The sequence below is a fragment of the Diaphorina citri genome, unplaced genomic scaffold (genome assembly GCF_000475195.1).
Source record: "Diaphorina citri unplaced genomic scaffold, Diaci psyllid genome assembly version 1.1 scaffold507, whole genome shotgun sequence".
Classification (NCBI taxonomy): Eukaryota; Metazoa; Arthropoda; class Insecta; order Hemiptera; family Psyllidae; genus Diaphorina; species Diaphorina citri.
Window position 1 is genome coordinate 45,237 of NW_007377941.1, and position 26,287 is coordinate 71,523.

Consider the following 26,287-nt stretch of genomic DNA (forward strand, 5'->3'; position numbering starts at 1 on the left):
TACCTAATAACAAACATTGATTTTTAAAGGAAATATTTGATTGGGTATTCTTGAAAATGCTTCAATTTTCTCAACTTTAAATGATGCTTGTTTTTTCATCCCCTAGGTAACTCATGTGGTGTTAACCGTGCTCATATTGGAGGAAGCGATGTGTAGAGTCGCTCACAATTCTCTGTTCGATGAAGAAGAGGAAAATGTTTCCTCAGAGATAGAACCGGTAGAGAAGATACGAATCAAACATGAGGGGCACGACGAAAATTATGTGAGTACCTAGCATGTATTTTGCCTTAACTTTTAGATTGTTCCGGAAAACCCATATACTCATACAGATAGGTAGTTCCCTCAGGACCCTGAGAATGAGGAGGAGGGGGAAAAATATGGACCTTGGTACTTATTATCTAGGACCGAAGGATCCATAAAATGCGGAACTAGGTATCGAAAAGTTTGCAAAAGTGTGGTATTTACCGAGTTTTCAAATGTCCCACAAAACTTGTAGGTAGGTATTAGGTACCTAACTACCTGAGATGTGGTTACAATGATTTTATTAGTGTACTTCTAAAAGTACACTAAGTCAGCTCCCATGGCGTAGTGGTCACTGCGCTCGCCTTGCACGCGGGATATCCGGGTTCGATTCCCGGCGGGGTCAAGAAATTTGTATCATGCAAATGATTGATTCCGTGACTGGCTGTTGCGGGGCCCACTCAGCCCATTCATACAGTTAAATTTAAGACAACGTATATGTTAAGATACGTCTACCCATTTCATGCAAGTTACTGGGTTCCTCTGGTGACAACACTGCTTGATAATATGATAATACACACCTGGTATTCCTCTGCCTGAGTTAATATCGCCCAATGCCAGCAGAATTACCACAAACAGGCCAGATCTGCCTATGCCCGAACTACAATGTACGACAATATGATGGGACAGACTGCGCTGCTGTTTATACAGGGTCCAAGTTTCGTTCACCAGGGACAGAAACTGGGAGGGGGACGAGGGGAAAGAACTGAAAAAAAAGACCCGGTATTGTTCATTATTAGTCCATGTGCTCAGTACTAAAATTTGTAACTGGTGTTATGAGAAACCCTAGTCCTAAAATCGACCTGGAATGACCAAAACTAATTCAATACAAATAATATAATTTAATCCCTGATGATATTTGTATGGATTATCTAAAACATTTATATGATTTTCCTCCCGTATAGCCCAATTTGGTTTACCTCCACCTATCGTTTATATGATTTTTTAATTTCCAGACCAAAATGTCTAAGGTTAACGACCCCTATACCTATTTGCCTATGAGCGAGTGTTCTCTCCTGGTAATATGGTTTTCCTCCATTTTTGCATTAACATGGGTTACCCCACACAATTTAAATAATTAGACCATATTAATAGTACAGGGAGGTAAACCATATAAATGTTCTTCTCCGTATTAGATTAACATGGTTTACCTTCCAGGCCACGATGTCAGTTGTAGATGAACCACGACATGGGTGACTTTTCTGTCCTGATCTTGCAAGGACAGTATTCTCTCAGTCCAAGGACCTCGGAGATTTCTACTCTGCAGACTTATTCTTAGCTTTGGCAGATCCAAGTCTTGACCTTTCTCCACGGGCCAGTAAACTGGAGTGTCCAACTGAAAAGAAAAGTAAATTAATCTCGGTAAAACATTAATAAGGTTTGCTGCTTCATAAGATTAGTATGGTTTACACTCACATAATCTAGTGAATATCACTACATTACTAAGTGCTTCCTTTGAAATTGATTCCCATTTTTCATCAATCTTTTTCCCATTTTTCATTTGTCTTTTATAAGTCAGCTCCCATGGCGTAGTGGTCACTGCACTCGCCTTGCACGCGGGAGACCCGGGTTCGATTCCCGGCGGGGTCAAGAAATTTGTATCATGCAAATGATTGATCCCGTGACTGGCTGTTGCGGGGCCCACTCAGCCTCGTGAGGAAAATGAGTAGCTATGACATGTAAATGCGCATAGCGACCGGTGCCAGCATGGTAGGTAAACATTGGTTGTTAGGATTATTGAGATATGTATTGGGAAAAATCCTACAATGCTGCAGTGAGCACCAAGTTGTGACATAATAACACAAAGAAATTGCATTTACTTTACTTTACTAAAGTTGGTCCCTGGACCCCGTACTGATAACGGCCCCGGATTAGAAACCCCGTAGATAAGGATCAACAGGTTTCTTTCTCGGTGCATCAGATGAAATTATATCTGGGTTAAAATCTCCATCTACTTTCTATTATTTAAACGGAATTAAATTTTAATTTGGTTTAGTTTACTTCGTTTAAGGTTTAAGGGTGAATGAATATGACTTGTAAACGGAAGAAAGCAAGAAAGTAGGTACAAGAAAAATCCAACAATAACTAGGGATAATAATAATAATAATAATAATCGAGAACAGTAAGAGCTAAGAGACTTGAAATTTGGTATGTATCTTTTAAATGTGACAAGGATGCGACACGAAACTTTTGGTTAAGACCGGTGCAACGCTTGGCGGCATTTTACCGCTTTTTGGCGATTTTTGGTGTAATTTAACAATATCTTGGGAACGGTATAAGACTATAAGCTAAAGACTTGGAATTTGGTATGTAGTTCACAAAAATGTGACAAGGATGCAACACAAAACGTTTGGTTAAAATAGGTGCTGCGGTTGGCGGGTTTCGACCGCTTTTCAGCTATATCGACTAAACGGTTAGAGATATTGTAAATGTTACAACAGAACACCCAAATAAGCACCATTCTAAGTGTATCTATGTAATTTAAGTGTGATTGGTGACAAATCAAATATCATTTAATCAAGGTGATATCAAACTTACGAACACATTCAAAATTCAAACAAAACATGATCTTCTTACCTTTTAAACAGATTTCCAAGATCCAAATGTCCAAGCAATCCAAAACAAGATTCGTTATGATCTCTGCGTAAGTATAAAGATGCCAAATGTAGATCCAAACGGTAAAAAACAACACAGAATATATTGAAGCTTTAGAAGAAACAAGTTAAAAAAATTGGAAAAAATGGTAAAAGAACTAAAAAAGGAAAAATCAAAACTGATAGTTATCCTAATGATTTGGTTGAAACAACTTAAAGAATGTAAATTAAAAGAAGTAAAATTATAAAATTATTGAACTTAGAAAAAATGTGCGAACAAGAAGAACGTTAAAGAACTGATAAAAAGATAAAAACCAACTTGGAATTCACACAAAATTATACGAACTTTGAAAATGATAAATCAAATCAGATAGAAAAAAAAAGTAAAAAAATAACTAAAGATTTTACTATGATATGAAAAATGATCGAAAACAAGGAATTTAGACGTGATCCCAACTAATTTTTAGCTGATTTTTTATTCGACGCATGTAATGATGTTGATAAATAATTAGGTAATTAATAAGTAGGTAATAAAAATTGACGTCATATTTAAATATCAGGCGAGATTTATGCTCGAAACCGGATTTTTCAGAAAATCTTTCAACTACTAGTGCGTAGGTACCTTGTGTGATTTATTCTACGAAATAAAATGGGAAAATTACGTGCGTTACAAGTTACAATAACACGTGAATATATCACAGCGTTGAAGTAAATTACAGCTTGGGTGGAAGAGACTGCCGTCCGTGTAAGCGAAGCTTCACAGGTGTCAGTTAACTTAGATTTAAATAATTTTAATTGGACCAAAATAGCACAGTAAAGTTACCTTTTTATAGGATTTAAATCTAATAATTATTGCATAAGTAGATGGATAATATTGAAGTTATTTTTCATAGGATTTAGATCTACTAATTAACATCCGCAGATCCGCAAAAGTTTACAATATTATCAATATCTGCAAAACTTTACAACTATTGGCAATACCTGCGGATTTAGACGAACTTTTTCAAAGTTCTTTCCAGAATGTTATGTAATGGCTCGACAAAATGATTTAAATCAACTTGTACGTAAGGAAGACACTTTTTGCAGATCTCCGATATGCAAATGTGACACCAAATCTGTGTGTCGTCAAAATTACACACACTAGTATTTTTACTACCGAACCAATCAGCAAATGTTTGAACCAAAAAGGTAACTGTATTCAAATAAAATTAAACAACATAAATGAGTCAAAACTGATAAAGAACGGGAAAAATCAAATCGATTAAAATTAATTAAATAAAAATCCAAACTAAAACGAACGGAAACAAATAGCGAACAAAAATTCTAATAACGAAACGAAAAAAATTGATAAAAACTGGAAAAACTTCAAAATATTCTCGTGTTTTTTATTCTGGTATCCAAAATTTATCGAACTAAATTTCGTCAAAAAAAATCTTTCGCAAAGAGAAGATTTTTATGTCCCCTCTTCTGAAAAATTATTTTATTTTCTCGAATATTTTAAATTTAGCTCTCCGAATTATGTGAGCTGCTTTACGGTTCTTGCGAGAATGAAGATATGAAATGGTTTGAAAACCTTTATCCGTATGTCCGTGTAACACCACTGCGCCAATACATGATGGTCTGAAACCAGAGGTGTGGTAATGGTAATGCTTGCAGACAACCACTCTTCCAGAAGCTGCCTTTCATGTAAATACTTTAAATAGGAGTAGGAATATTAGGTAAATAGTGTAAATAGGTGTAAGAATTTTGGGGAAATAGTGTAAATAGGTGTGAGAATATTGGGGAAATAGTGTAAATAGGTGTAAGAATATTGGGGAAATAGTGTAAATAGGTGTGAGAATATTGGGGAAATAGTGTAAAAGGTGTGAGAATATTGGGGAAATAGTGTAAAAGGTGTGAGAATATTTGGTAAATAAATTACTGGAAAATTGTACAAATGAGCTGCTCTTCTTCTTCTCCTTCTCCTCCTTCTTCTTCTTCTTCTTCTTCTTCTTCTTCTTCTTCTTCTTCTTCTTCTTCTTCTTCTTCTTCTCCTTCTTCTTCTTTCTTCTTCTTTTTTTTTCTTCTTTTTTTTCAATTCCGTATTTTTCTTTAGAAGAGAAAAGAATACAATAACAGGAGAAGTTGTGTATAACGAAGCAAAAAAAAATTCGATTTTATTTGGCCAAATATAACATACAGTAAAACGTAACAGCGCAATTTTCCCCCGGCCGACTTACAAATGGGACTATAAGCGTATTTAATCTTAACGATATTCATAAAACCTACCTACATGGAAGTGCGATTCTATAGTCTGAACTTTTCGAGTTGGGGCTATTAAATGAAACCAAATAGAAACATTTAATCCAAATAGGTAAAATAAATCTATAAAAAAAGAAGCAGAAATATGTGAAGACAATCAGAGGACTCAGTGAGTTATAAAAAAGAACTACTCTTTTCAGTCAACTACTCGATAAACCAGTTAGATAATCTACACTTATATGAGATCCTGTGTTTAAGGATCTCAATAAGTGAGATCCTGAACTATGTAACACCTCTACTCCCTACAGGTATGGGGAGTTAGGATCTGACTAACTCACTGAGTAGTTCACTGAAAAGAGTAGTTCTTTTTTGTAACTCACTCACTCACTCACTCTTTACACATCTCTTACAAGAAGCGATCTAGGCGGCTGTAAAATCATTTTGGATGTCATAAAATGATTTAATTTGGAAATGTTGTAAAAGTTTTATGACAAGGAAGAATATTGCTAAAATCCGGAGATAGTTTCGAAGAATTGATGATACACCTACTTTAAGATACAAAGACTCCTTAAGATACCTATTTAACTATTTAAGAGTTGTCAAGAGGACATAAATAAATGGAAACTCGTTAAATAAAATTATGGTGCAGATAGTATGTCTACACCAAAGTCGACCGACATCGCTTAGAGTCCATACAAAGTAGGTAGGTAAGATCAAAGGATGTTGGTAGAATTAAAAGTTTTAAAAAAAGAGGTCTATTTTTTTTTTTTTTTTTTTTTTTTTTTTTTAAAGCGAAAAGGAAAGGAAAAACCCAGCAACCCCCACCGTTTTTTTTTTTTTTTTTTTTTTTTTAAAGCGAGAAGGACAGGAGAAAGCCAGTCATCCTCAACGGATAATGTTTGTTCTTAGAACAGCTGGCTTTCTTCTATCCTGTCTTCCTTCTATCTTCTATTTGGAGACGATAAGACCTCAGCAGTTACAGTTCCCTCTATCAAACCTTAAAAAAAGAAGAAGACAAGACTTTTTCACACCTCTGTAACCTAACCTCTGTAACATTCACACCTCTGTAACATCATTAAACTTTCATTTATTCAACACCAACAAAAACTCATTGCCTAGAAATTTTGACAGAACTTCATAAAGAGTAGAAAGAAAATCTCTCTCCTCCCAGACAAACACATACAAATAGCCACATCTTTTTTACTTTCTTCTTATTTATGAAGTCAGAGCAGGATAGGGTTGCCAACCGTCCCGTATTTTTGGAGAAAATAAAATGTCCCGCCGGGACAGACCTTTGTCCCGTTTTTTTCCAATTCGACGGAAAACATCTGAACGAACTAATAAACAGTAAAAATGACTTTTTATGACGATTTTTATTGGATGTCCGAAGATTGTAGTCCATTTTTTTAAAAAAATTTTCACCTGCGGCGCTGTTCATTCAAGTTCTCTTATTTGTATAATAGCGCTTATTTTTAAATTGCTCAAATAGGACTGAAATATCCCTTCACTCTAGCATTTTGTTGTCAAATTCTCATTTTTTTTTCTACGATAAAATTCCATACCTCGGCTGGGATTGAAACCTTGACCACTACACCTCCTAAGCATGAAGACTTATCTTTTCATGTTATTTTATTTTATTTATTTATTTTTTTTTTTTTAATTTTTGACAGTAAAAAAGAGTTCTGAAATAGGTATAAAAAATGTGTATTTTTTTTAACCCCCCAAAAAATTGTCCCGGGTAAAAATCGAGAATCCCGTTTTTTTACGCCATTTTTGCGCTTTGTCCCGTAAAGGCGGAAAAAAAAGTTGGCAACCCTAGAGCAGGACCAATTAGGAGTTCGGAGATTCTTGGAAAATGATAAAATGAATAATAATAATAATAATATGGCCTCTCATTTTTACGCGTTTCGCAGTATTCATAAATTTATTTTTCTTAATTCTTTTTATATCCGAGAAAATCTCTCCCCCCTGTTTTGAGGGAATACTTAAAAACATCTGTGCACAAAGTCTGAAGGAAACTGACTTGGAAAGTAAAGACCTGGGCGTTTTGTTTACTGATTTTTCATGTGCTTTTATTTAACTTGAGATTTCTGTTTGCATGAATGGGTTAGATTTTGTAACTCACTTTTGAATCACTTTTTCTTGCCTTACCTAAATGTAGTCAATGTCTCCTTTTAAGTCTCTTTTCATTTCACATTCTATGATTATTTTATTTCTTGCAATCAGTCTTTACCGCCGTCTACTTCAGAAAGAAAACCCGCTTACCGAGTCAAATCAGCATGAATGAGAATAGGTACCTAAGAGGTCGGTAATAATATTAAGGCACTTATATTATGTACGTGTATTTAAATAAGAGATACCTACTGTATGCTCTGATTTAGGCATGTGGGTTTGGGCTAAACTTGATATTTACGTTTCCATAATGTGTGACACACCTTTAGATATTACTGTGGTAAAATTGTCAAACCATGCTGAGGATAAAATTCCATGCCTCGGCTGGGATTGAATACACGCCCTCCTGTTTACCAGGCAAGCGTCTTGACCACTACACCAAGTACCCAATGTCCTCCCACCCATTCAAGCCAAGGTTAATACTTACATTTTATGATTAGTTGCCCAATTTCGTGGGAACAAACATAATCTATATTGATTCGGTGTGTATAGGAAGTTTTTGAACTCTACGTACATTTATGATTTCAATACAGTACACACCTAGTTAGCAGATATACATAAAGAGATGGTGCAATTTCTGTATGGAGTTATGAACTATAGAGCCTCTATGTACCAAGTGTATTAAATTGTTTAACTACGGCTATCGGTGTTCTATAGAGATAAGTAACGTGACTTATGTTTGACATTCAATCAGTTTTTAGGAGATGTGTGAAGAAAATCTCGACGTCCTTTCACTACAAATTGTTTTCGTCTGGCAATGGGTGAAAAATTAATTATTCTGCTCTTTTCAATTGAAATAATATGTCCTTCGTTTGAGTCCTGGTAATCAGAAGGGCGTGGGTCCCGGGTATGAGATTTTATCCTCAACATTGTTTGAGGTTTGAGATTGAGAATTTGACCACATTAATAGTAGTAGCCTACTGCTGGAATAAGAACATTCTTTAATCCTATTCCAGCACGACCGCTTTTTGGCGGTTTTCAGCTCTACTGACTAAAAGGTTAGAGATATCGAAAAAGTTATGAAAGAAGACCCCCAAAATGATACCTAAGAAACCCAGCTAAGCATAATTTATTAGGAATAGGAAAATTGTGTGATATTCACATCAGATTTTTATATCTCATTTAAAAGCTGATATTTATTAAGGAACTGTAAATTACTTGTGACGGTTATGACTATAAATAATTGACTGACACCCCCGAAATTATCACCTCGCATAACACAAGGCCATCGTGATGAAATTCATTTGGACCGATAGGACCAGAGTATTGGATACCTATTTCAAGTACCCAATGTATCCGACTATTGATAAATCATAATGCACCTGTTACAGTTACACGCCTACGTCCCTAATAAGACGCTATGCATATAAATAGAACCTACTGGTGTTATCTACAAAATAGTAGTCAATGCTAATGGACAAAACACGCATTTATTGTGTATACCTACTAACCATTTTATTGTTAATAGTATTTGTATTATTTTTAGGTTAGTTCAGGCCTTACAGGAGTCAATAACTACTATTGAAAAGAAACATGTAGGGAAAGTGTAATATATGGACAAAGTCAGCTTTTTTCTTTTAAATACATTATATAGTCAGAAGGTGGGGTCAGTGCACTTAGTACAAAGCAAAACCAACCGAAGGCATTCTCTACCATCTAGCTCTTATAGGGAATATTATTTGGTGGTCAGATTTTGAGATTCAAACCCGCGTCTTCAGCTTACCACGTGCATCTAGGCGTCTTGACTTGCGTAAATTATTCACCATCTATAAATCACTGTCTCAAATAGGCAATCAATTTCTTTTCCCTGTAGGAATACCCCCGGTACAAATATGGTTACTCCGTTCACGACCCCAAAACCAAAGACATCAAAAGTGCCTGGGAGCATCGAGATGGTGATGTAACTCACGGAGAATACAGCTTGGTGGAACCGGATGGCGCTATTCGAATAGTCAAATACACCGTCAATAAGAATGAGGGATTCCGGGCCGTAGTTGACAGAATACCACCGCCTCAGTCCAGTAAAGATAGTATGTCATTCGGACCGAATTTCAGCTCGGAAAAGTCAAGCTTTGGTGCGTTCAATGATGACAAGTTCCAGTCGTATTATAACCCCCCTGCGAGGAACTATGAGTTCAATAAAGGACACTACCAAGTGCCGAACGTCAAAGGTCAGTGATTAATGCCTGTTCAAAGAAAGTTTAGTTTTGCTTGTTAGTAAGAGTTAAGGTTGGGAGAAAGAAGGCTTTCGCATTGGAGTTCCTCAGATTTTGTGGTTCGATTTCGAAAAGGGTGGTTAAAACTCGAAACAGCTGTTTCTTGACCACAAGGTATCTTTCACATGATGCGATAGGTTTGAAATCAGTAAAAAACGAAAATATTTCCCAATGAATTTGAAAAGTTTATATTTTGTTTTCAGACTTCCATCTGCAAAATCAAAAACAGTTCTCTCCACCCAGTACAGAATTCCAAGATTTTAGCGCAGAACTGAAGAACAACAAAAATCCCAGCTTCCAATTCTTTTCGCAGCAGAAAGAGGAAAGTGAAGAAGACGAAGATGATAGTGAAGAGGAAGAGGGAGATGATGAAGATGGGAAAGAAAACGAAGATGAAAAGGAAAACATTGTGAAACAAGTAGCACCAGTACAGACTGATGTACCGAGATATAACTTCCAAAGTCACAATCTTCCAGATGTATCGGACCAGTATAAAATTCCCCCTTTTGATTTCAACGAAGCATTGAACAAACCGTACCAGAATTTTAATCAGAATCAACAACGAGCTGGTTTTGGTTTTACTCCAGTACAACCCCCGTTCAGGGCAAGTCAGAGAGATTTCAGTCAGCCAGGATTTCAAGAACTAGTCGTCCGCCCTAACCCTCCAACCTTACAATACAATACCGGACTGATCAGTCCTGTAGCATACTTTCAACAGCCAGCCACAGGGAAAACAGCATCCTATCAGAGTATAAACTACAACACTCCCACTGAGCTTTCACATACAGTTATACATAACCCTAACCAACATAACAATGTACAGCCTAGTCCTCTACAACAACTGCAACCCCAAGATATCAATATGGCCAAACATCTGCCCTACTACGGGGATACATATTATTCCGCGCCCAATGGTAACTACAAGTATTCACAACCAGAGGTTCAAACCCCAGTAGGGAAAGTTTTACAATCTTTGAACACCCCACCAGCTCACAGTTTTCCGTCTACAAGTCACTTACTAATACCTCCAAAAGAAAAGTTACCTAACTATAATGAAAATCAAAATGCTCAGATCAATTTACCACCCCCAGGAACTCCCATCAGTCATAGTCACCATCATGAAGGAGAATTTGATAGATACGATTGATTTCATATGAGGAAGCTACTTGTGACGGCTTGACAAACTTGGGGAAGAGACTTCCATCCAATACCTAAATTTGACCCGACACATACTGGTGAACACTGAAGAGTATTCAACACTACATCCCCCCAGAAAAAGGGGAGACCATCTACTTGGAATTTCCCTGACGAGCGGTCATTAATCAAGTGAACTTCTTTAATCAAACAAGAATATCAACTGATGTAAATACGTGTATATCTTTGCCATATTGAGGATAGTTTTAAGCTCTAGGTTAAGCTTTAGCAATTTAGTATTCATTTGTCTTAATTTAAGTGTCAAATGTCAACATGTATCAATAAGTGCAAAAGCATAAAATAATTTAAATTGGACTAACAATCTAAACCAATCTTACATAGAACTGAATTCACTCGTGACTAAAGTTGACGAAATTGGGTACATTTTAAACAGAAGAAGTGCGATCATTAGCAGACGATTTCTCCAAATAAGAACATTCAATGAATGATTTTTCTTTGAATTTGTTTTTCTTTTTTATTTTAAATTTCAATACAAAAACAGGTTACACAGGTGTGATAAGAGGTACAAATAAATAAATACAAAACAACATACAAAATACAAATATTGGGGAATAAATAATAAAATACATAGTTGAGACGTAAACTTGGATTTTTCCATCGATTTACATAGTTTATGTCCATTAGAATAAAATAGGTACCTAAACTTACAATAATACAGAAAAGAGCTGTCTCGAGAAAAATGGTACAATGGCTTGTAGTTTATTGTCAGTCCTGTAGGCAGAGTTTAAAGTTTGGGTGCTGGAGTTTAAATACTGTTTTATGCCAACGGATACTTTTCCCCTGAAAAAATAACAATGAAAGTAAAACTTTACTACCTATACGTTGTAATACTTCGTACAGGATACCTAATAAGGATGGTAAACAAGTCAGCACTTAAATATTTCCTCTGCAAACGGAGCTATAAGAGTTTAAAGTTTGGGTGCTGGAGTTTAAATACTGTTTTATGCCAACGGAACTTTTCCCCTGAAAAAATAACAATGAAAGTAAAACTTTACTTCCTATACGTTGTAATACTTCGTACAGGATACCTAATAAGGATGGTAAACAAGTCAGCACTTAAATATTTCCTCTGCAAACGGAGCTATAGACGAGATGTAAAGGGACAGTACTTACATATAAATGGGTTTTGTCTACACTAATCTTGTACAACCTATAAGAGAGTATTGGGACGTCAAGAGCCAGGCCTTGTTTACAAGATAATCGTTTACATGGGTGCCTTCTACTACAATTTCCAAAGTATGTAGGACTTAACTTTTAACGTTCATCATGTAAACCAGGCCTATGATTAAAAATTTCAAAATTGTGCGTATCAAATATCAAAGGTATAATAATGTAGTCCTCCCATAAAATTATTGTCCAGTTTCGATGACGAGATGTAAAGGGACAGTACTTACATATAAATGGGTTTTGTCTACACTAATCTTGTACAACCTATAAGAGAGTATTGGGACGTCAAGAGCCAGGCCTTGTTTACAAGATAATCGTTTACATGGGTGCCTTCTACTACAATTTCCAAAGTATGTAGGACTTAACTTTTAACGTTCATCATGTAAACCAGGCCTATGATATGATTAAAAATTTCAAAATTGTGCGTATCAAATATCAAAGGTATAATAATGTAGTCCTCCCATAAAATTATTGTCCAGTTTCGATGTTGATTTTAGTACTTTTAAGTTTTATAGAAATTTACCTAAACAAGGTTGTGAGACCAAATTTGAATCGTGTTCATAATTTTCATATACCTACCTATTTTTTTTTTTAGACTTATTTTTAATGTTTAATTATTTTAGAGAATTTACTGAGTAGATAAACTCCAGTAAAGGTACAAATAATTGGACATCACAAAAGTTCATTTTTGTAAAACATCAAAGGAATAAGTTTGTATTAACTTATTTGTTGGTACACTCACTTGGTAAAACAATTCAAATACTAGAAATGATTTTGGGTGAGTAAAAACACTTGGCTTTATGTTTTACGTATATTTTTATTAAATTACAGATGGATCCATTTCGGCTGGAGAGTACTGACTACTGAACGAGACGTATAGAAATTTTCTTCTAATTAAAAATCGCAAAAAGATTACTGTGGAACATCAAAGGAATAAGTTTGTATTAACTTATTTGTTGGTACACACACTTGGTAAAACAATTCAAACACTAGAAATAGAGATACTGAATACTTTGGTTTCAATAGGGACTCCCTCAAGCGTTGTAAAATCGCCTGTGGGAGTTGTGCGACATCCTATAAAAATTTCAACAAACACAATATGAATAGTTACAGTACATTAACACATTTAGCTATTCATATTCTGTAGAATAAGGGAAATGTTTTACAAAAACCGACACCGTTAAACAAACATAAGAAAGTGAGGGAACATACAAAACTTCAATACCTATAATAATTACTTAACATTACCTAAAATATTTATAAGAGATACTGAATACTTTGGTTTCAATAGGGACTCTCTCAAGCGTTGTAAAATCGCCTGTGGGGGTTGTGGGACATCCTATAAAAATTTCAACAAACACAATATGAATAGGTACAGTACATTAACACATTTAGCTATTCATATTCTGTAGAATAAGGGAAATGTTTTACAAAAACTGACACCGTTAAACAAACATAAGAAAGTGAGGGAACATACAAAACTTCAATACCTATAATAATTACTTAACATTATTACCTACAATATTTATAATATAAAAAAAAACTATGTGACTTTTTCTGATTCTTAAGAGGGAGAGAGAACATTTAAAAATGTAGAATTACAAAGAAAATTGTAAATAAAAACCTATATAAATTAATTTCATTATTTGGTCGTTTCAAAAATAGGTAAATAGAGTTGATGTTGTAGTGTGCATGAAAAGAATGACTTCTACCTAAACAGTTGTACCTGCGTCCTTTGCAAAATTTTGACCAAGGTCAATCCCAGTTCTTAATGATAGGTATTGCATGAAAAATCTATACAAGTAGGTAGGTAAACAAGATAAAATGAAATAAAAACACCGAGTAGTGGGAATGTAAAGAAAGGACTTAATTCTCCAAGTCCCGCTTGATATTCCACAGGGTTTGATAAATAGTTCTAAAACTCGGCCTGTTCATAGGTTTCATATTCCAGCAAAGTTTCATCAAATCATACAAAGCATCAGGTGTATTGTCTGGAGCTTGGAGAATGTTGCCCTCCTTGATATATTTGACTACTTCCTCGTGAGTAAGACCATAGTACGGTTGAAGAGCAAAGGAAAATATCTCCCACAGACATACACCAAATGCCCACACATCTGATTCAACTGTGTACTTGTTGTAGAGAATACTCTCTAGAGGCATCCATCTCACTGGGATCGCATCATTCTCATCACCTTTGTAATAATCTTGGAGGTACATTTTCCTAGACAAACCAAAGTCTGCAATCTTCACAACCATTTGGTCATTTATCAAACAATTCCTAGTAGCTAGATCTCTATGGACAAACTTTCTGTCTGACAAGTACACCATGCCAGAAGCTATCTGTAAGGCAATGGTGATGAGATCACATGTAGAAAGTTGAGGAACTCTATGGATAGAACTTTCCATGGAGGAGTAAGTTCCATTGATATAATTGTTAGGGGAGCAGATCCTGAGGAAATCATTAAGATCTCCTCTACCCATGTACTCAAATAATAAACACATGGGTTTTCCAACTGCACACACACCCAACAACTTGACTATATTAGGATGATCAAACTCTGCTAGTAGACAAGCTTCTCGTTCAAAATCTGTTTGTAAATATTCAGAAGCTTCATCTTTGAGCATTTTGACAGCGACTAGAGTAAACTCTTCATGTTTAAGCAAACCAGGAGCTTTTGCTTGGAAAACTCTTCCAAAAGCTCCTTGTCCCAAGTCCCTCACATAAATAATATCATTCCGTGGGAATTCTAACTGTTCTAGCTTTGGATTCAGTCTTGCATCTGTCTGGTGGTAGGAGGCATTACACGGGAGTTTGCTGAGATCAATGTTGACATCTTGTGATGGTGCAGGGGCATAATCTACATTACGTTTTACAAGACGTATGACACATACTACACAGATCAGACATAGCATGCTGGCTACAGGAATGAAGATGACTGCTAACACTATAAAGTAAGGCTGAGACAAGAACTGTTCCAGTAGTGCCTTGATCTTATTACCCCAGGATTTAACATCATCCTGCATGCTGTCAGCACAGGTAGGAATTTCACAACGTTGCCAGCGTACATTAGGGTCCATTGTATAACACCAAGGAGATGGTTCTTCCCCTCCAGCATTGCGACAATAGTTCTCGGAGTTATTTAACTCAGGAAATACGGGGGGTGGTCTTTCATGTGCATGTGGTTCTTTGGCATCCCATCGCTGACATGCCAGACCACCAACAGTTGTGTTGACAGTTCCCTGGTAAAAGCGACCTCTACCTCTTATACAATCATATGTTATCTCATCTGTCTTCATTTCAGTAAGTTGAGCATGGGAACATGTTGGCTTTCCATTTACAACTTCATACTTTGGTAGAGTATCACAGTTAGGCAGCTCAAAGTGGCCTCTAGATTTGAAACGAATACCTCTGGCTTTATTTTCTTCAATATAAGCCCAATCATTATAGCAGAATGAGTATCGAACTGCAATACAATCTTCATAACACAAGGGTAAACTCATAGGAATCCCATTACTTGTGACACACTGAGGGAATGCATAGGTACACAATAACTTCTCAGCTGCTTGCTTGCAAGGGTTTGCTAGGATTGCAATCATTTCTTTCCACAAAGCCATCACAATTTGCTCATTCAGATCACCTCCTGCACTTTCAAGAGAACTGTTGAACCACACTCTTCCTGTCCTGTTGAGATAATTTTTACAGATCTTACCATTGTACTGAGAGCAGTAGCCTTGAGGTTGTTTCATTTCTGACTGGGCCATAACAAGGACACCACAGTTGAGCAGAATCCATGTCAGGTACATAGCTATGTAGCCAATGCATAGCATGGTAATATCAACAGTTCTGAAATGAAATATTCCACAATCCATTACTCGGTAATTATTCAAAAGCCATGACACTAAAAAATAAAACTCCTTTTTGTATTTACTTAACTGGTCACTGCTCATTTGTGAAAGCTTCTTTTTGACCTTAACCTAATCCTATAAGACTTATAAGAGCTTATACTCTTCTTAGTGTGTTTTTCTTTTCAAGAATCAAATGTCAACATGTATCAATAAGTGTAAAAGCATAAAATAATTTAAATTGGACTAGCAATCTAAACCAATCTTACATAGAACTATCAACACTGAATTCACTCGTGACTAAAGTTGACGAAATTGGGTACATTTTAAACAGAAGAAGTGCGATCATTAGCAGACGATTTCTCCAAATAAACACTAAAAAATAAAACTCCTTTTTGTATTTAACTGGTCACTGCTTATTTGTGAAAGCTTCTTTTTGACCTTAACCTAATCCTATAAGACTTATAAGAGCTTATACTCTTCTTAGTGTGTTTTTCTTTTCAAGATGAATCTTCACAAAGTCACATCAGAATCTATCAGTATGCTAATCCTATAATACAACCGGTCTCTGCTCATTTGTGGAAAATCCTTACTTTTATTTTTTTTTATTTTTTTTTTTTAGCTTCTGAACTAGTACCTTTGTTTCCAAAATACTTCCTGTTAGTTGTGCTTTTTTTTATACCAAGTTTGTACAGTATACCCAGCAACCCACATAGCTAGTACTGTAGCTTTTGAGCTACACCACCTTTTTTTCTGTCAAATTTCTGGTTCTCTGTAGATTAATAAAGTACAGCTCTAAAGCTGTGTCCACACATAGTCAATAGCCATCAATCGACATTGATTAACAGTTGATTGATGTCAATTGACAAGGTGAATCTATGTTGTCAAGGCAGTGTGGAAAGTTTCAGTCGAAATTGATTGATGTCAATCAATATCAATTGACAGCTATCGACTATGTGTGGACACAGCTTTATAGAGTAAAATGAAAAAGACATACCATCAGAAACCAAAAAGGGCACACTAAACTTTTCAAGTAAAAACTGTACTTTTAGTCCTCCTTGAAACACCCTTTATTTTCTTTGTACATAGAATACTTAGATAGGTACCTATTTTAGTATTAGAAAAAAAAAACTGTGGTAAGTATTTAAGTACAAATATCTAAGGAAATGTTTTTATAACTTACACACAGAATGGGTGAAATCAGATAGGAAACTTCAAGAGATGTTCATTCTCAAAGCCAATTATTGATTTGACATCCATTGGAGAATGATAAGTAACTGTTGATATCCTGATATGTAAGCACTCTAGTAATTTCGCGATTTTGTGAAACTGAAAGACGTGGATACATTATAAAATAACCGAATATCTAGAGGTCGACAAAAATCATTTTCTTCTTGAAATTATTTAAAGTTAATTTAAATTTTATAGACTTTCTTGATGAACTTCTGAAAACTTTTGCTTTCCGCAGATAATTTAGACAAATCAACAAAATAATTTTTGTTTACGAAATTACGAATCGAAGATCCCAAGTCCCATTTCTAGGAGCGATCATCTCAAAAGGTCCTGTCCTAGAGATGCGCAGTGTAATTTACCCTTGATTAACGTCTTCAAAAACATACGTATTAACCCATTTCTTCTCACGGAGGTAGACGAGATGAGGATAATGTAAATAGAAGGAAAAATGTGCAGCCTCTTTTCAGAGTCCATTTTCATTAACCCATTTGTGTTTCACCCTTATCTTATCCTCATTTCTACTTTTCCACAACTTTTTCCTCATTTTTTTACACAACTTGAAATTTTTCTTGACTAAATTATTCGTTATTTCGTTTTAAATTGCAGTATAAATAAATTAGGACAGTATAGGACAGTTTTGTCAGCTCATCTGCTCATCAGCCTACAGGTATTATCTTTTCAAGCTCTCAAGTTTCAAGGATAAAGCAGTGAACGAAAAAAATAAAAATGAATGGAGAGTATGGAGACTGGTTCATAATCGTGTAATTTATTACAATCGCAGTTGTGAGGTGAGAGGTGCAATTAGGTTTTAAACCAGACAGTTGATTTGATAGTTGAACTGTTGACTGGGTACCGTGTGGTGTGATTCAAATAAAACAGTTACCTCTAACGAAATATTTTATTTCTGAAGAGACAAATTCATTTCAAGTAAGTACAATCTATTTTTTTTTTATTATTATTATTATTTAACATCAACTTGCTATCCCTTGCCCTTAACCTAAACTGTTCAGTTAAGAAGAGAGGCTTTTTGTTGTGAAATTACTGAGAAAAGGTGAGATATCATCTTCACCAAATCACCAGCAATTTTAGTAACTTAACGCCAAGACAGATTACCCCGAGAAAGACAAAAAAGAAGCAAAATTTAAGTGAAATAATACCTATTCCCCCCAGATGTGTATTGTAGGTTGTGAAATTTTTAAAAGCTAAAATTGAAAAAAAAAAAAAAAAAAAAAAAAAAAAAAAAACCCCTTTCAAATTTTTTTGATAGAGGGAACTGTAACGGCTAAGGTTTTATCGTCCCGAAATCGAAGAGAGAAGGAGGACAGGATAGAAGAAAGCCAGCCGTTAAATATTATAGGATTAAAAGAATAGATACCTAGGTATTAAAAAAAAACCCTCTGAATTAACCTAACCTAAAACCATGAGTATTTGTGTAGAATGTAGTAGTTTTGCTATTTGTTTTTTTAATTAGGTAGGTATTGACCAATCAGTTTTTTTTTTTTTTTTAGATTTATTTGCCCCCTAACTCTCACATAATCCCAAGTATATATAGTTTCAATCCCAAGTATATTGATGTTAACTGTGTAGTTTTTATATGTTTCGTATATAGGTATATTTTTCTAATAAAATATATTTACTAACTAAACCAACCTGTGTTTTTCTTAAAGACCATACCTTTCAGCATTAATTTGACGATTTTCTCTTAATATTTTTTTTTTTTTCTTAGCATACTGTCTTCAGCTCTTGACAGATAGGAAAAACATTATTGAAAATGACTTCGGTGCCTATATGACTACAATTAACTATACAATGTAGACTAGTCTTTATGGAGGTTCAGATAACCCAGATCCAAACCCTAAAATCTTCCTAGCATACTGTCTTTAGCTCTTGACAGATAGGAAAAATATTATTGAAAATAACTTCGGTGCCTATATGACTACAATTAACTATACAATGTAGACTAGTCTTTATGGAGGTTCAGATAACCCAGATCCAAACCCTAAAATTTAGAAAAAAAAAAATCTGCTAAATCTCTCTTGATTTTTCTAAAAATACTTTACCGTGACTTCCTCTTGTATTTACTCATCTAACGAAGCTCCTGGCTACAACTCTTACAATCAACTTATAGAATAAAACGAATTTATTACACTTCCGAAAAAGTAGATCTGCTAAATCTCTCTTGATTTTTCTAAAAATACTTTACCGTGACTTCCTCTTTTATTTACTCATCTAACGAAGCTCCTGGCTACAACTCTTACAATCAACTTATAGAATAAAACGAATTTATTACACTTCCGAAAAAGTAGAACTAGATTCAATAGGGTTCTAATAAAACAATAGTTTTTGATGTACCCCCTGAAACTGATTTCAGAGCTTGATTTCAATATATCTTTGACCGAAAATCTTACATGGGAAAATATGTTTTTCGAGCATACAACAAATTATAGTGTAGAATTAAAACATAATTCGATAATTTTATTATGAGATCAGAAAAAAAGTCTAGCTTGATATTTTCATATGCGCAGTGATTATTGTTATTAAAGGGTTAGGTTAAATACAAAAAGGAGCTTTTCTTTTCCACGGATGTGACTTCTGCATAATTACCCCTTTTATCCCTGGATAATCTATTCTCTTTTATTTTTTATGTTACTAGATGGACCAATAACCCACCCACAGTTTCTCCTATCAAATTCACCGTGCACAAGACTGATTAGGGCTGACAATGTCAGGACAACCTAGAAGTGGCTTCAGTACTCGGGGACCTCCTCTCGGCATCAAATTGTTTCAAAAGATCCTCCCAAGTACAAGCATTGTTAAGAAGAACATTTGGTAAGTCTGTTACCTTGCTTATAGGTACTGTTTTTTTTTTTTTTTTTTTTTTACAGCCAATTTGAAAGTCTCTTTAAACCTACAGTCTAATTTGACAGCACATATTTTAGTTAAAATGGATGAAACAAGCTCACAGCACCTAACAGATGACTTGATAGCTGCCAAGACAATACCTAATGTCTAACAAGTGATCCAGTTTTTGGGGGGAAAACATGAGGTTGACATAGTCTTGATTTTTTTTTTTTTGCAACATGGGTTTACAGAGAGTGCTCATTTTGATGTCTGTTTAAGGTACCGAGGTGTGGTGCTACTTCTAACATTTTGGTCCTATGTAAATTACCATGCTACGAGGAAAACGTTGAGTGTTGTCAAGAATACCCTTATACAGAATTGTACCGATGGATCTGCCAATGTAAATGGAGTGTCACCTTGTGCCTGGGAACCATTTGGTAAGTTTTAAACTACATTTAAGTATTCTGTGTTTTCATCTTGTTCCTCTGTCTTTCTTTCTTTTTTATGGCTCTCTTTTAAGTGGCAGGGCTCTCCTGGAGGAGCTTTTCCACCTAACCACTAAATTTTTCAACCACTAAATTTTTCTTTCACTGAGAGCCTTTAGGATATGTATTTCGCTTTATACCTATATAAAACTTTCAGGTAGCTACTTCTTATAAACTTTGTGTTTTTCGAAATATTACTTTTTCAATCTATCACAATGGGGAAGGGGATGTTTACAGATTTTAAAGATGATTTATTTTACAGCCAAGGTTGATAAAGAATTTAAACTAGAATCTTCGAACAGTAGGTAAGGTGTGAAATCCGCAGACATGGAAATTTACGAAAAGTAACAAATTTGTTTACATTTTCACGTTCGTCCTGAGACATAGTTCACACGTCTTGTCTACATTATTTCCTAACAAAGACAGTATAAACATAAACAAGCTCCTTATCTATTAAATATTTTCCATTCAATAACACGCTGGGGGTTCCTGCTAACAGTACATGTCGTAATGAAAACGGTATGAAAACTAAATCAGACCAGTACAATGTTCTACGTTCGCACTTTCATTATAGAGGTTAAGGTTACTGAATGAGGGGAGAAAAAATCTTGGCCACTAAGCATAAAAAATTATGAGTTTGTAGTTCCGAGACACGTGCGAAATAAGTAGGTACTTACTCTAAACCTGAGTTTTATCACTGGGTATGTTGAGTGGGTTTACAGACTAGGTCAGGGGTTTCCAACTAGCGGCCCGCGAAGCTCTTTGGGATTTGTACTAACTTACCTAAACAGGGTTTATACGCTTTTCCCGGAATGAAATTCCATGAATTTTCTAGAAAATTAGAGGCGGAGGAGAATATTTTTCGAAAAACTTCGCCTGCGGCGCTCAAAATTCGATCGGACTGCATTTCTGAAAAGTTGGGGAGGGGAAGGGGGTAGGTTCCTACAATGCTCCCTTATGTACATACGAGTATGTGGCCCGCGAAGTACCTCCCAATGTAGCATGTGGCCCGCATACACATCGAAGTTTGAAACCCCTGGACTAGGTTAAACATTTTGCAAGCAAGTAGGTATGCAAAAGTAACCTAGTGCTCATATGTTTTTTCTTGGCGGCGGAATTTTAGGGCAGGTAGGAAAAAAATCATACCTACGCTAGCTTTAAGTATTTAACAATTTCGTACATGCTACCTATTTAATAACATAATTGGTACTACCTACCTATTATAAAATTTAATTGGTGACACTGATCATTTGTCACGTGAGAAACATTGTACCTATCATTTATCATGTTCAAGTACAAGTACAGCATGCGTTAGGTAGAATGCAGAAGTTACGGGACCGTGATGTTATCAGATAAAGCAGACTTCCTCAGTGACTCTGTACCTATCGCAGTGAATACGCTGCACACGGTTTGTGAATGCAATTTGGACTTTGGTTACTTCGGCCACTTGATGTAAATGTAAACAATCGTTGTAGGTACCCACTCGTTACAGGTAGCTATTACCTATACCTGTGAGCGAGAATTAATTCATAAGAATGAGAAATCAACAAGAAAAGTAGACATTAATTCCCTGCGTACCAGTGTTCCTGGAATTGGTAATATAAATAAAAATCTGGATGTTTTTTCTTCGCCTTATCAGTTTCTAAATATAGTCATTGCTCTTTAGTACTTTATGCTTCACCCGCATGTGCTGACAGCGAGGTCTTGTTAATTAATACAGGTAATGAAACATTTATTTACGAAGGAAAAACTCCAGCATTAATGACACAAGTGATAACGTGCTGTTCTCTAGAAGAGCCTGCGTATCACAATTCGGAGGTCCTGGGTTCAGTTCCGGGCAGGGTCGAAGTTTTCGGCTTTGTGGACTGTACTCACTACTCAGCCTCGCGAGAATATTTTTTTTTTTTTTTTTTTTTTTTTTGGGACATCAGAATTTTTCGAACAACGATTTTCCGAGTGTTCCAAAATATTGAATATTGATGTTGCGACTACTGGCGCAATCACTAGTGGTGCGAAAAAATGCAAAGTTTGTAGCCCAAACCAAATGTGACCCCAAAGCAATCACGCCAGCTAGGGCTGATTGAGAGACCGACGTAAAACGCCGACCCCGTCTGAACACGGGAAAAGGCGAGGAAGAAGACCAGAGGACAATACCGATACCCCTAAAGCATACCTCAACGCAGATTTTATCACTCATCATGATGTTGTGACTACTGGCGCAATCACTAGTGGTGCGAAAAAATGCAAAGTTTGTAGCCAAAACCTAATGTGACCCCAAAGCTAGGGCTGATTGAGAGACCGACGTAAAACGCCGACCCCGTTTGAACACGGGAAAAGGCGAGGAAGAAGACCAGAGGACAATACCGATACCCCTAAAGCATACCTCAACGCAGATTTTATCACTCATCATACGCGTTTCAATTTCATCTTAATTGATCAATGAAGTGTCACGAATGTTGCGATTGTACTTGTATTACTCGTGATATCAATTGTCACCTACCTTGTTATACTATTACTTTCCTTATCCTATAATGAGGAAAGTAGTGTAGTTGGTCAACATTTTCGATGGTTAGTTTTTAGTGCCAAAACAGGTTTTGAGGTCCCCGGAGCTTAAATCCAAAGTTTCAGCCATCCGTGTGTTTGTGAACGAAATATCTCGAGAACAGTAAGAGCTAGAAACTTGAAATTTGGTATGAAACCCTCAAATATGACAAGAATGCAACATTGAACTTTTGGTTAAGATCGGCGCAACGGTTAGCGGTATTTTGACCGCTTTTTTGCGGTATAATTCAATAGGATAAGGAAAGTCGTGTGATGTTCACACTGGGTTCTGATTTGTATCGCCCATGTTTAAAAGAAGGCAGGAGATGTTAGGATGTCATAAATAACCAATAGTTGCATATTGTGTTCTAGAAAAAGTGCTCTATTACACTGTTAGCATCTTGTTCTGTGCTGACAGTTTAAATAAAGCACTACAAAAGGAAAGCATTAAATTAAGTTAAGCAAGGTCTTTTGTAATAGAATGCTTGTAATGAAATGTGTTACTTTCCCCATGAAATATACTAGGCCTTGTATAGACTGCTGGAGTATAGGGACTTGTTAGTCCTATATGTGAACAGACCCAAGTTGGAAAAATAGTAGGTACTCCTACTCCTATAAGTTAAACACTCTCTCGTGAATTGTATTATTCACTGTACTTATATCCTGTAGTCATACAGCCTAAAACTCGTCTCATAAAAGAACACTCATATTTTCGTAACAGGAAGCACGCTGTAAAAATTCCGAATACATAAGGAAGAATCAGATAGTGTTTTCAGATTTCGAATTTTTTGGCGTTCATTAACGTCCCTATTATTCAACATCACGAAGGTACGCCCATACTTTCATTGTTCAACATTTTGCAAAAGAGAGAACTCATTTGGTTAGAGATAGGTAGGGTCTCGCATATTGGAAGAGAGGCCTCAATTTGTAACATTGTGTCTGTTTGCAATCAGGTAACCTTTTGGGGTCGGTGTTCACAACTCACCAACTCCGAATGTGTTAATAGGATGTTATTAAAAACAAATACATCGAATTTATCCACAAAAGTCTCAACTTGGTCCTTGTTGCCAAAAAACACGTACACTGAGAAAAAACTACTGGGTTCCTGAATTCTGATATTGAACTCTATATCGGGAAGCTCGACACTATAATATAGCATTCCAACAACCTAAATCAGGGAAAAGTAACATCAAAAGTAACACAATAATAGAGTTTTTCCACCGAAACTTGTGGCACCCTGTCACCATTTTTTTTTCTCTCTCGAGTGAGTGTATAGTGGAAAATTTCACCCATCTGAAACCCCCAAAGTAAAGGGTTACATTACAAGGTATCCTCAAAGTAAATGAACAAAATGGAAGCAGCTATCACTGCTGTACGTCACTAGGTGTTGTTTACAGTAGTGAGGTAGTGATAAGGGATTCAAGTATGGGGAGCTCATGGGAAAAGCTTAACCGCAGCAGACTATTAATCTCGGAAAAATTCGCAGAGATTTTTAGACTTACTTTTATCATGGACACTCGTTGCTATGTTGAAAGCCCAGAAGAGGTTAGGTCTAATAAGTCTAATTTATATAAATGTAACGACGCGTTGCAATGAAACTCTCAAAGAATATGAAGAGATTTTTAGCGTGGACTGGAAGGAAATGCGAGCAAAAGGAAGGCCTTTTGCTCAAAACATTGTCTATTTGATAGTTTTTTTAACAAAGTTTATGGACTCTTAAATGTTAAAATTTCAAATATTCTTCTCTTCGCTTTTTCTTGCTTGTGTACAGACGGGGTCGGCGCCTTTCGTCAGCCCCTCAATCGCAGCCCTAACTGGGGTGATGCGATTGCTTTGGCGCTACATATGGGAGTGGATGCCCTTCGCACTCACACCTTTGCTATTTCTTTAGCAAGGAGAAAATTGTAGGGTATGCTCTCTGTGTGTAAACTCCCCCCCAGCCAGAGAATGTTAAAATTTTAATAATATCTTGAAATGATCCGTAGTATTATTAAAAATCTTTCGTAGTCGTATACAGGTCTCATTTGTTACCCAAAGTTTTATTTTCCCTTCGGAATTTCCTCCTCTACTGAAGCTCGTTGTCCCCTCTTTTTCACCGATGGTTTAGTACATGCATATACGCCAAAAGGGGGGAACGAAATTCAGAAGAAACGAAATTGCAAAACGAAAATGTACGGCTCAAACTTGATTGGAAAATAATTTTATGGAGTTTACATCACAAAGTATACAAGGAAAATCTTGTTCTAATTTATTATTATATTATTATCGTATTATTTATTATTATTATTTATTATTATTATTATTATTATTAGGTATTATTATTATTATTATTACTTATAATCATTATTATTATTCTAAAAATGTCACATTCTACATTACATGCCACTGTCACATGGCGATGGTAAAAAATATTTTTGGCAAATTGTTAAACAACGGTTTAATGCTCTGGGCGTGTGGAAGATAAGAGAAAAAACAATGGAAATCTAGTTACACTGGGCTAAACACTAATGATTACCTGCTCGTCATTATGTAATTATTATGACTATATCTCTATACTTTGTTAACTTTGTGTGGGTTTTTCACGTACTCTTCTATTCAACGGGTACAGGGGCCGGATTAGCCCCCGCGGGGCCCCCAGGACCGGTACCCCCCTCCCTAGCTAGAAAAACACTTCTATACGTACCTCATGTCATTATTGTATGCAATCATTACCTACGGATTTGCGAGTTTTTTTTTATATACGAAAAAACCATAATATCTAGTGTAAGTCCTCAAGCGCGGGGCCCCAAAAGCGCCGGCCCGTGGCAGTCTGGGCCATTCTGCCTTATGGGCATAATCCGGCCCCTGAACGGGTATAAATGATGGGTAGTTGAACTAAAGTGAAGATCCCACGCAGTCCTAGTTACCGCGCCTTAGTTGGTAGCGCGTCCTGCCTTGTAAGCGTCCAGCCGGCGATTCGATTCCCGCCCAGGCGGATTTTAACCCCCCTGAGGGATATGTCGTTTTCGAAATAGATACTTTAAGTTTAAAATTATTCTGCGCTAAGATTGGTAACGGCGAGATAAGATTCACGCAGAAGAGGCACAGATTCGTCACTACCACCAAGCCTAATAAGCCCCGGCGTAGGTAGTGCAAGATAATGTCCACGCTTTACCTAACGGTGAACAAAGAGATGAGCAGGGTGGGAAGACCCAGTGAATTTTGTTTATGATGCACCTAGTCACTTTGACATCCGTGTTTGCGTTTTCCGCTAGTACAAATGTGAGTCCGTTTTTCCGCAGGTTTCTGGGTTTTATAGATTATGGCCCGGGTAAGTGTGAGTCTGCTGCTGACTTGTCCTGGATTCTCCCGTGCCTGTCTCATAAAGACTTTTTCCAATCTGGTCCTCTCCTCTTTCGATGCGGCAAGGCTTTGTGCTTGTAATAGGGAAGTCCCCTAT

General features: G+C 36.1%; 4 protein-coding genes across 5 annotated transcripts in view; 2 read left to right on the plus strand and 2 right to left on the minus strand.

Moving 5' to 3' along the window:
- Positions 1 to 287: 287 nt before the first annotated feature.
- On the minus strand, positions 288 to 2,761 carry LOC113467582 (tyrosine-protein phosphatase non-receptor type 23-like). The gene is made up of 4 exons (XM_026823827.1): positions 2,747 to 2,761; positions 1,452 to 1,636; positions 775 to 1,006; positions 288 to 350 (listed from the first exon to the last, which is right to left on the minus strand). The coding sequence occupies exons 1-4, from the start codon at positions 2,759 to 2,761 to the stop codon at positions 288 to 290; spliced, it is 495 nt and encodes a 164-aa protein (XP_026679628.1).
- A 4,796-nt stretch (positions 2,762 to 7,557) lies between these two features.
- Positions 7,558 to 11,419, plus strand: LOC113467583 (apoptotic chromatin condensation inducer in the nucleus-like). Its single transcript, XM_026823828.1, has 3 exons — positions 7,558 to 7,587; positions 9,121 to 9,478; positions 9,727 to 11,419. The coding sequence occupies exons 1-3, from the start codon at positions 7,558 to 7,560 to the stop codon at positions 10,668 to 10,670; spliced, it is 1,332 nt and encodes a 443-aa protein (XP_026679629.1). The 3' UTR covers positions 10,671 to 11,419.
- A 1,804-nt stretch (positions 11,420 to 13,223) lies between these two features.
- On the minus strand, positions 13,224 to 17,208 carry LOC103509523 (tyrosine-protein kinase transmembrane receptor Ror2). 2 transcript variants are annotated; one of them, XM_008474147.3, is made up of 2 exons: positions 16,932 to 17,208; positions 13,224 to 15,749 (listed from the first exon to the last, which is right to left on the minus strand). In XM_008474147.3, exon 2 carries the CDS (start codon positions 15,731 to 15,733, stop codon positions 13,772 to 13,774), a length of 1,962 nt encoding a protein of 653 aa, XP_008472369.1. In that variant the 5' UTR covers positions 15,734 to 15,749; positions 16,932 to 17,208; the 3' UTR covers positions 13,224 to 13,771. The 2 variants fall into 2 exon arrangements, with proteins under 2 accessions (XP_008472369.1, XP_026679634.1); XM_026823833.1 differs by lacking the exon at positions 16,932 to 17,208 and adding an exon at positions 16,746 to 16,869.
- A 372-nt stretch (positions 17,209 to 17,580) lies between these two features.
- LOC103509529 (glucose-6-phosphate exchanger SLC37A2-like) overlaps positions 17,581 to 26,287 on the plus strand; it is a 42,911-nt gene continuing 34,204 nt past the window's right edge. The window contains exons 1-3 of the mRNA XM_026823836.1: positions 17,581 to 17,908; positions 19,635 to 19,810; positions 20,102 to 20,259. Of these exons, the coding sequence (XP_026679637.1) occupies positions 19,704 to 19,810; positions 20,102 to 20,259 (265 nt within the window). The 5' untranslated portion in view covers positions 17,581 to 17,908; positions 19,635 to 19,703. The remainder of the gene's footprint in view (positions 17,909 to 19,634; positions 19,811 to 20,101; positions 20,260 to 26,287) is intronic.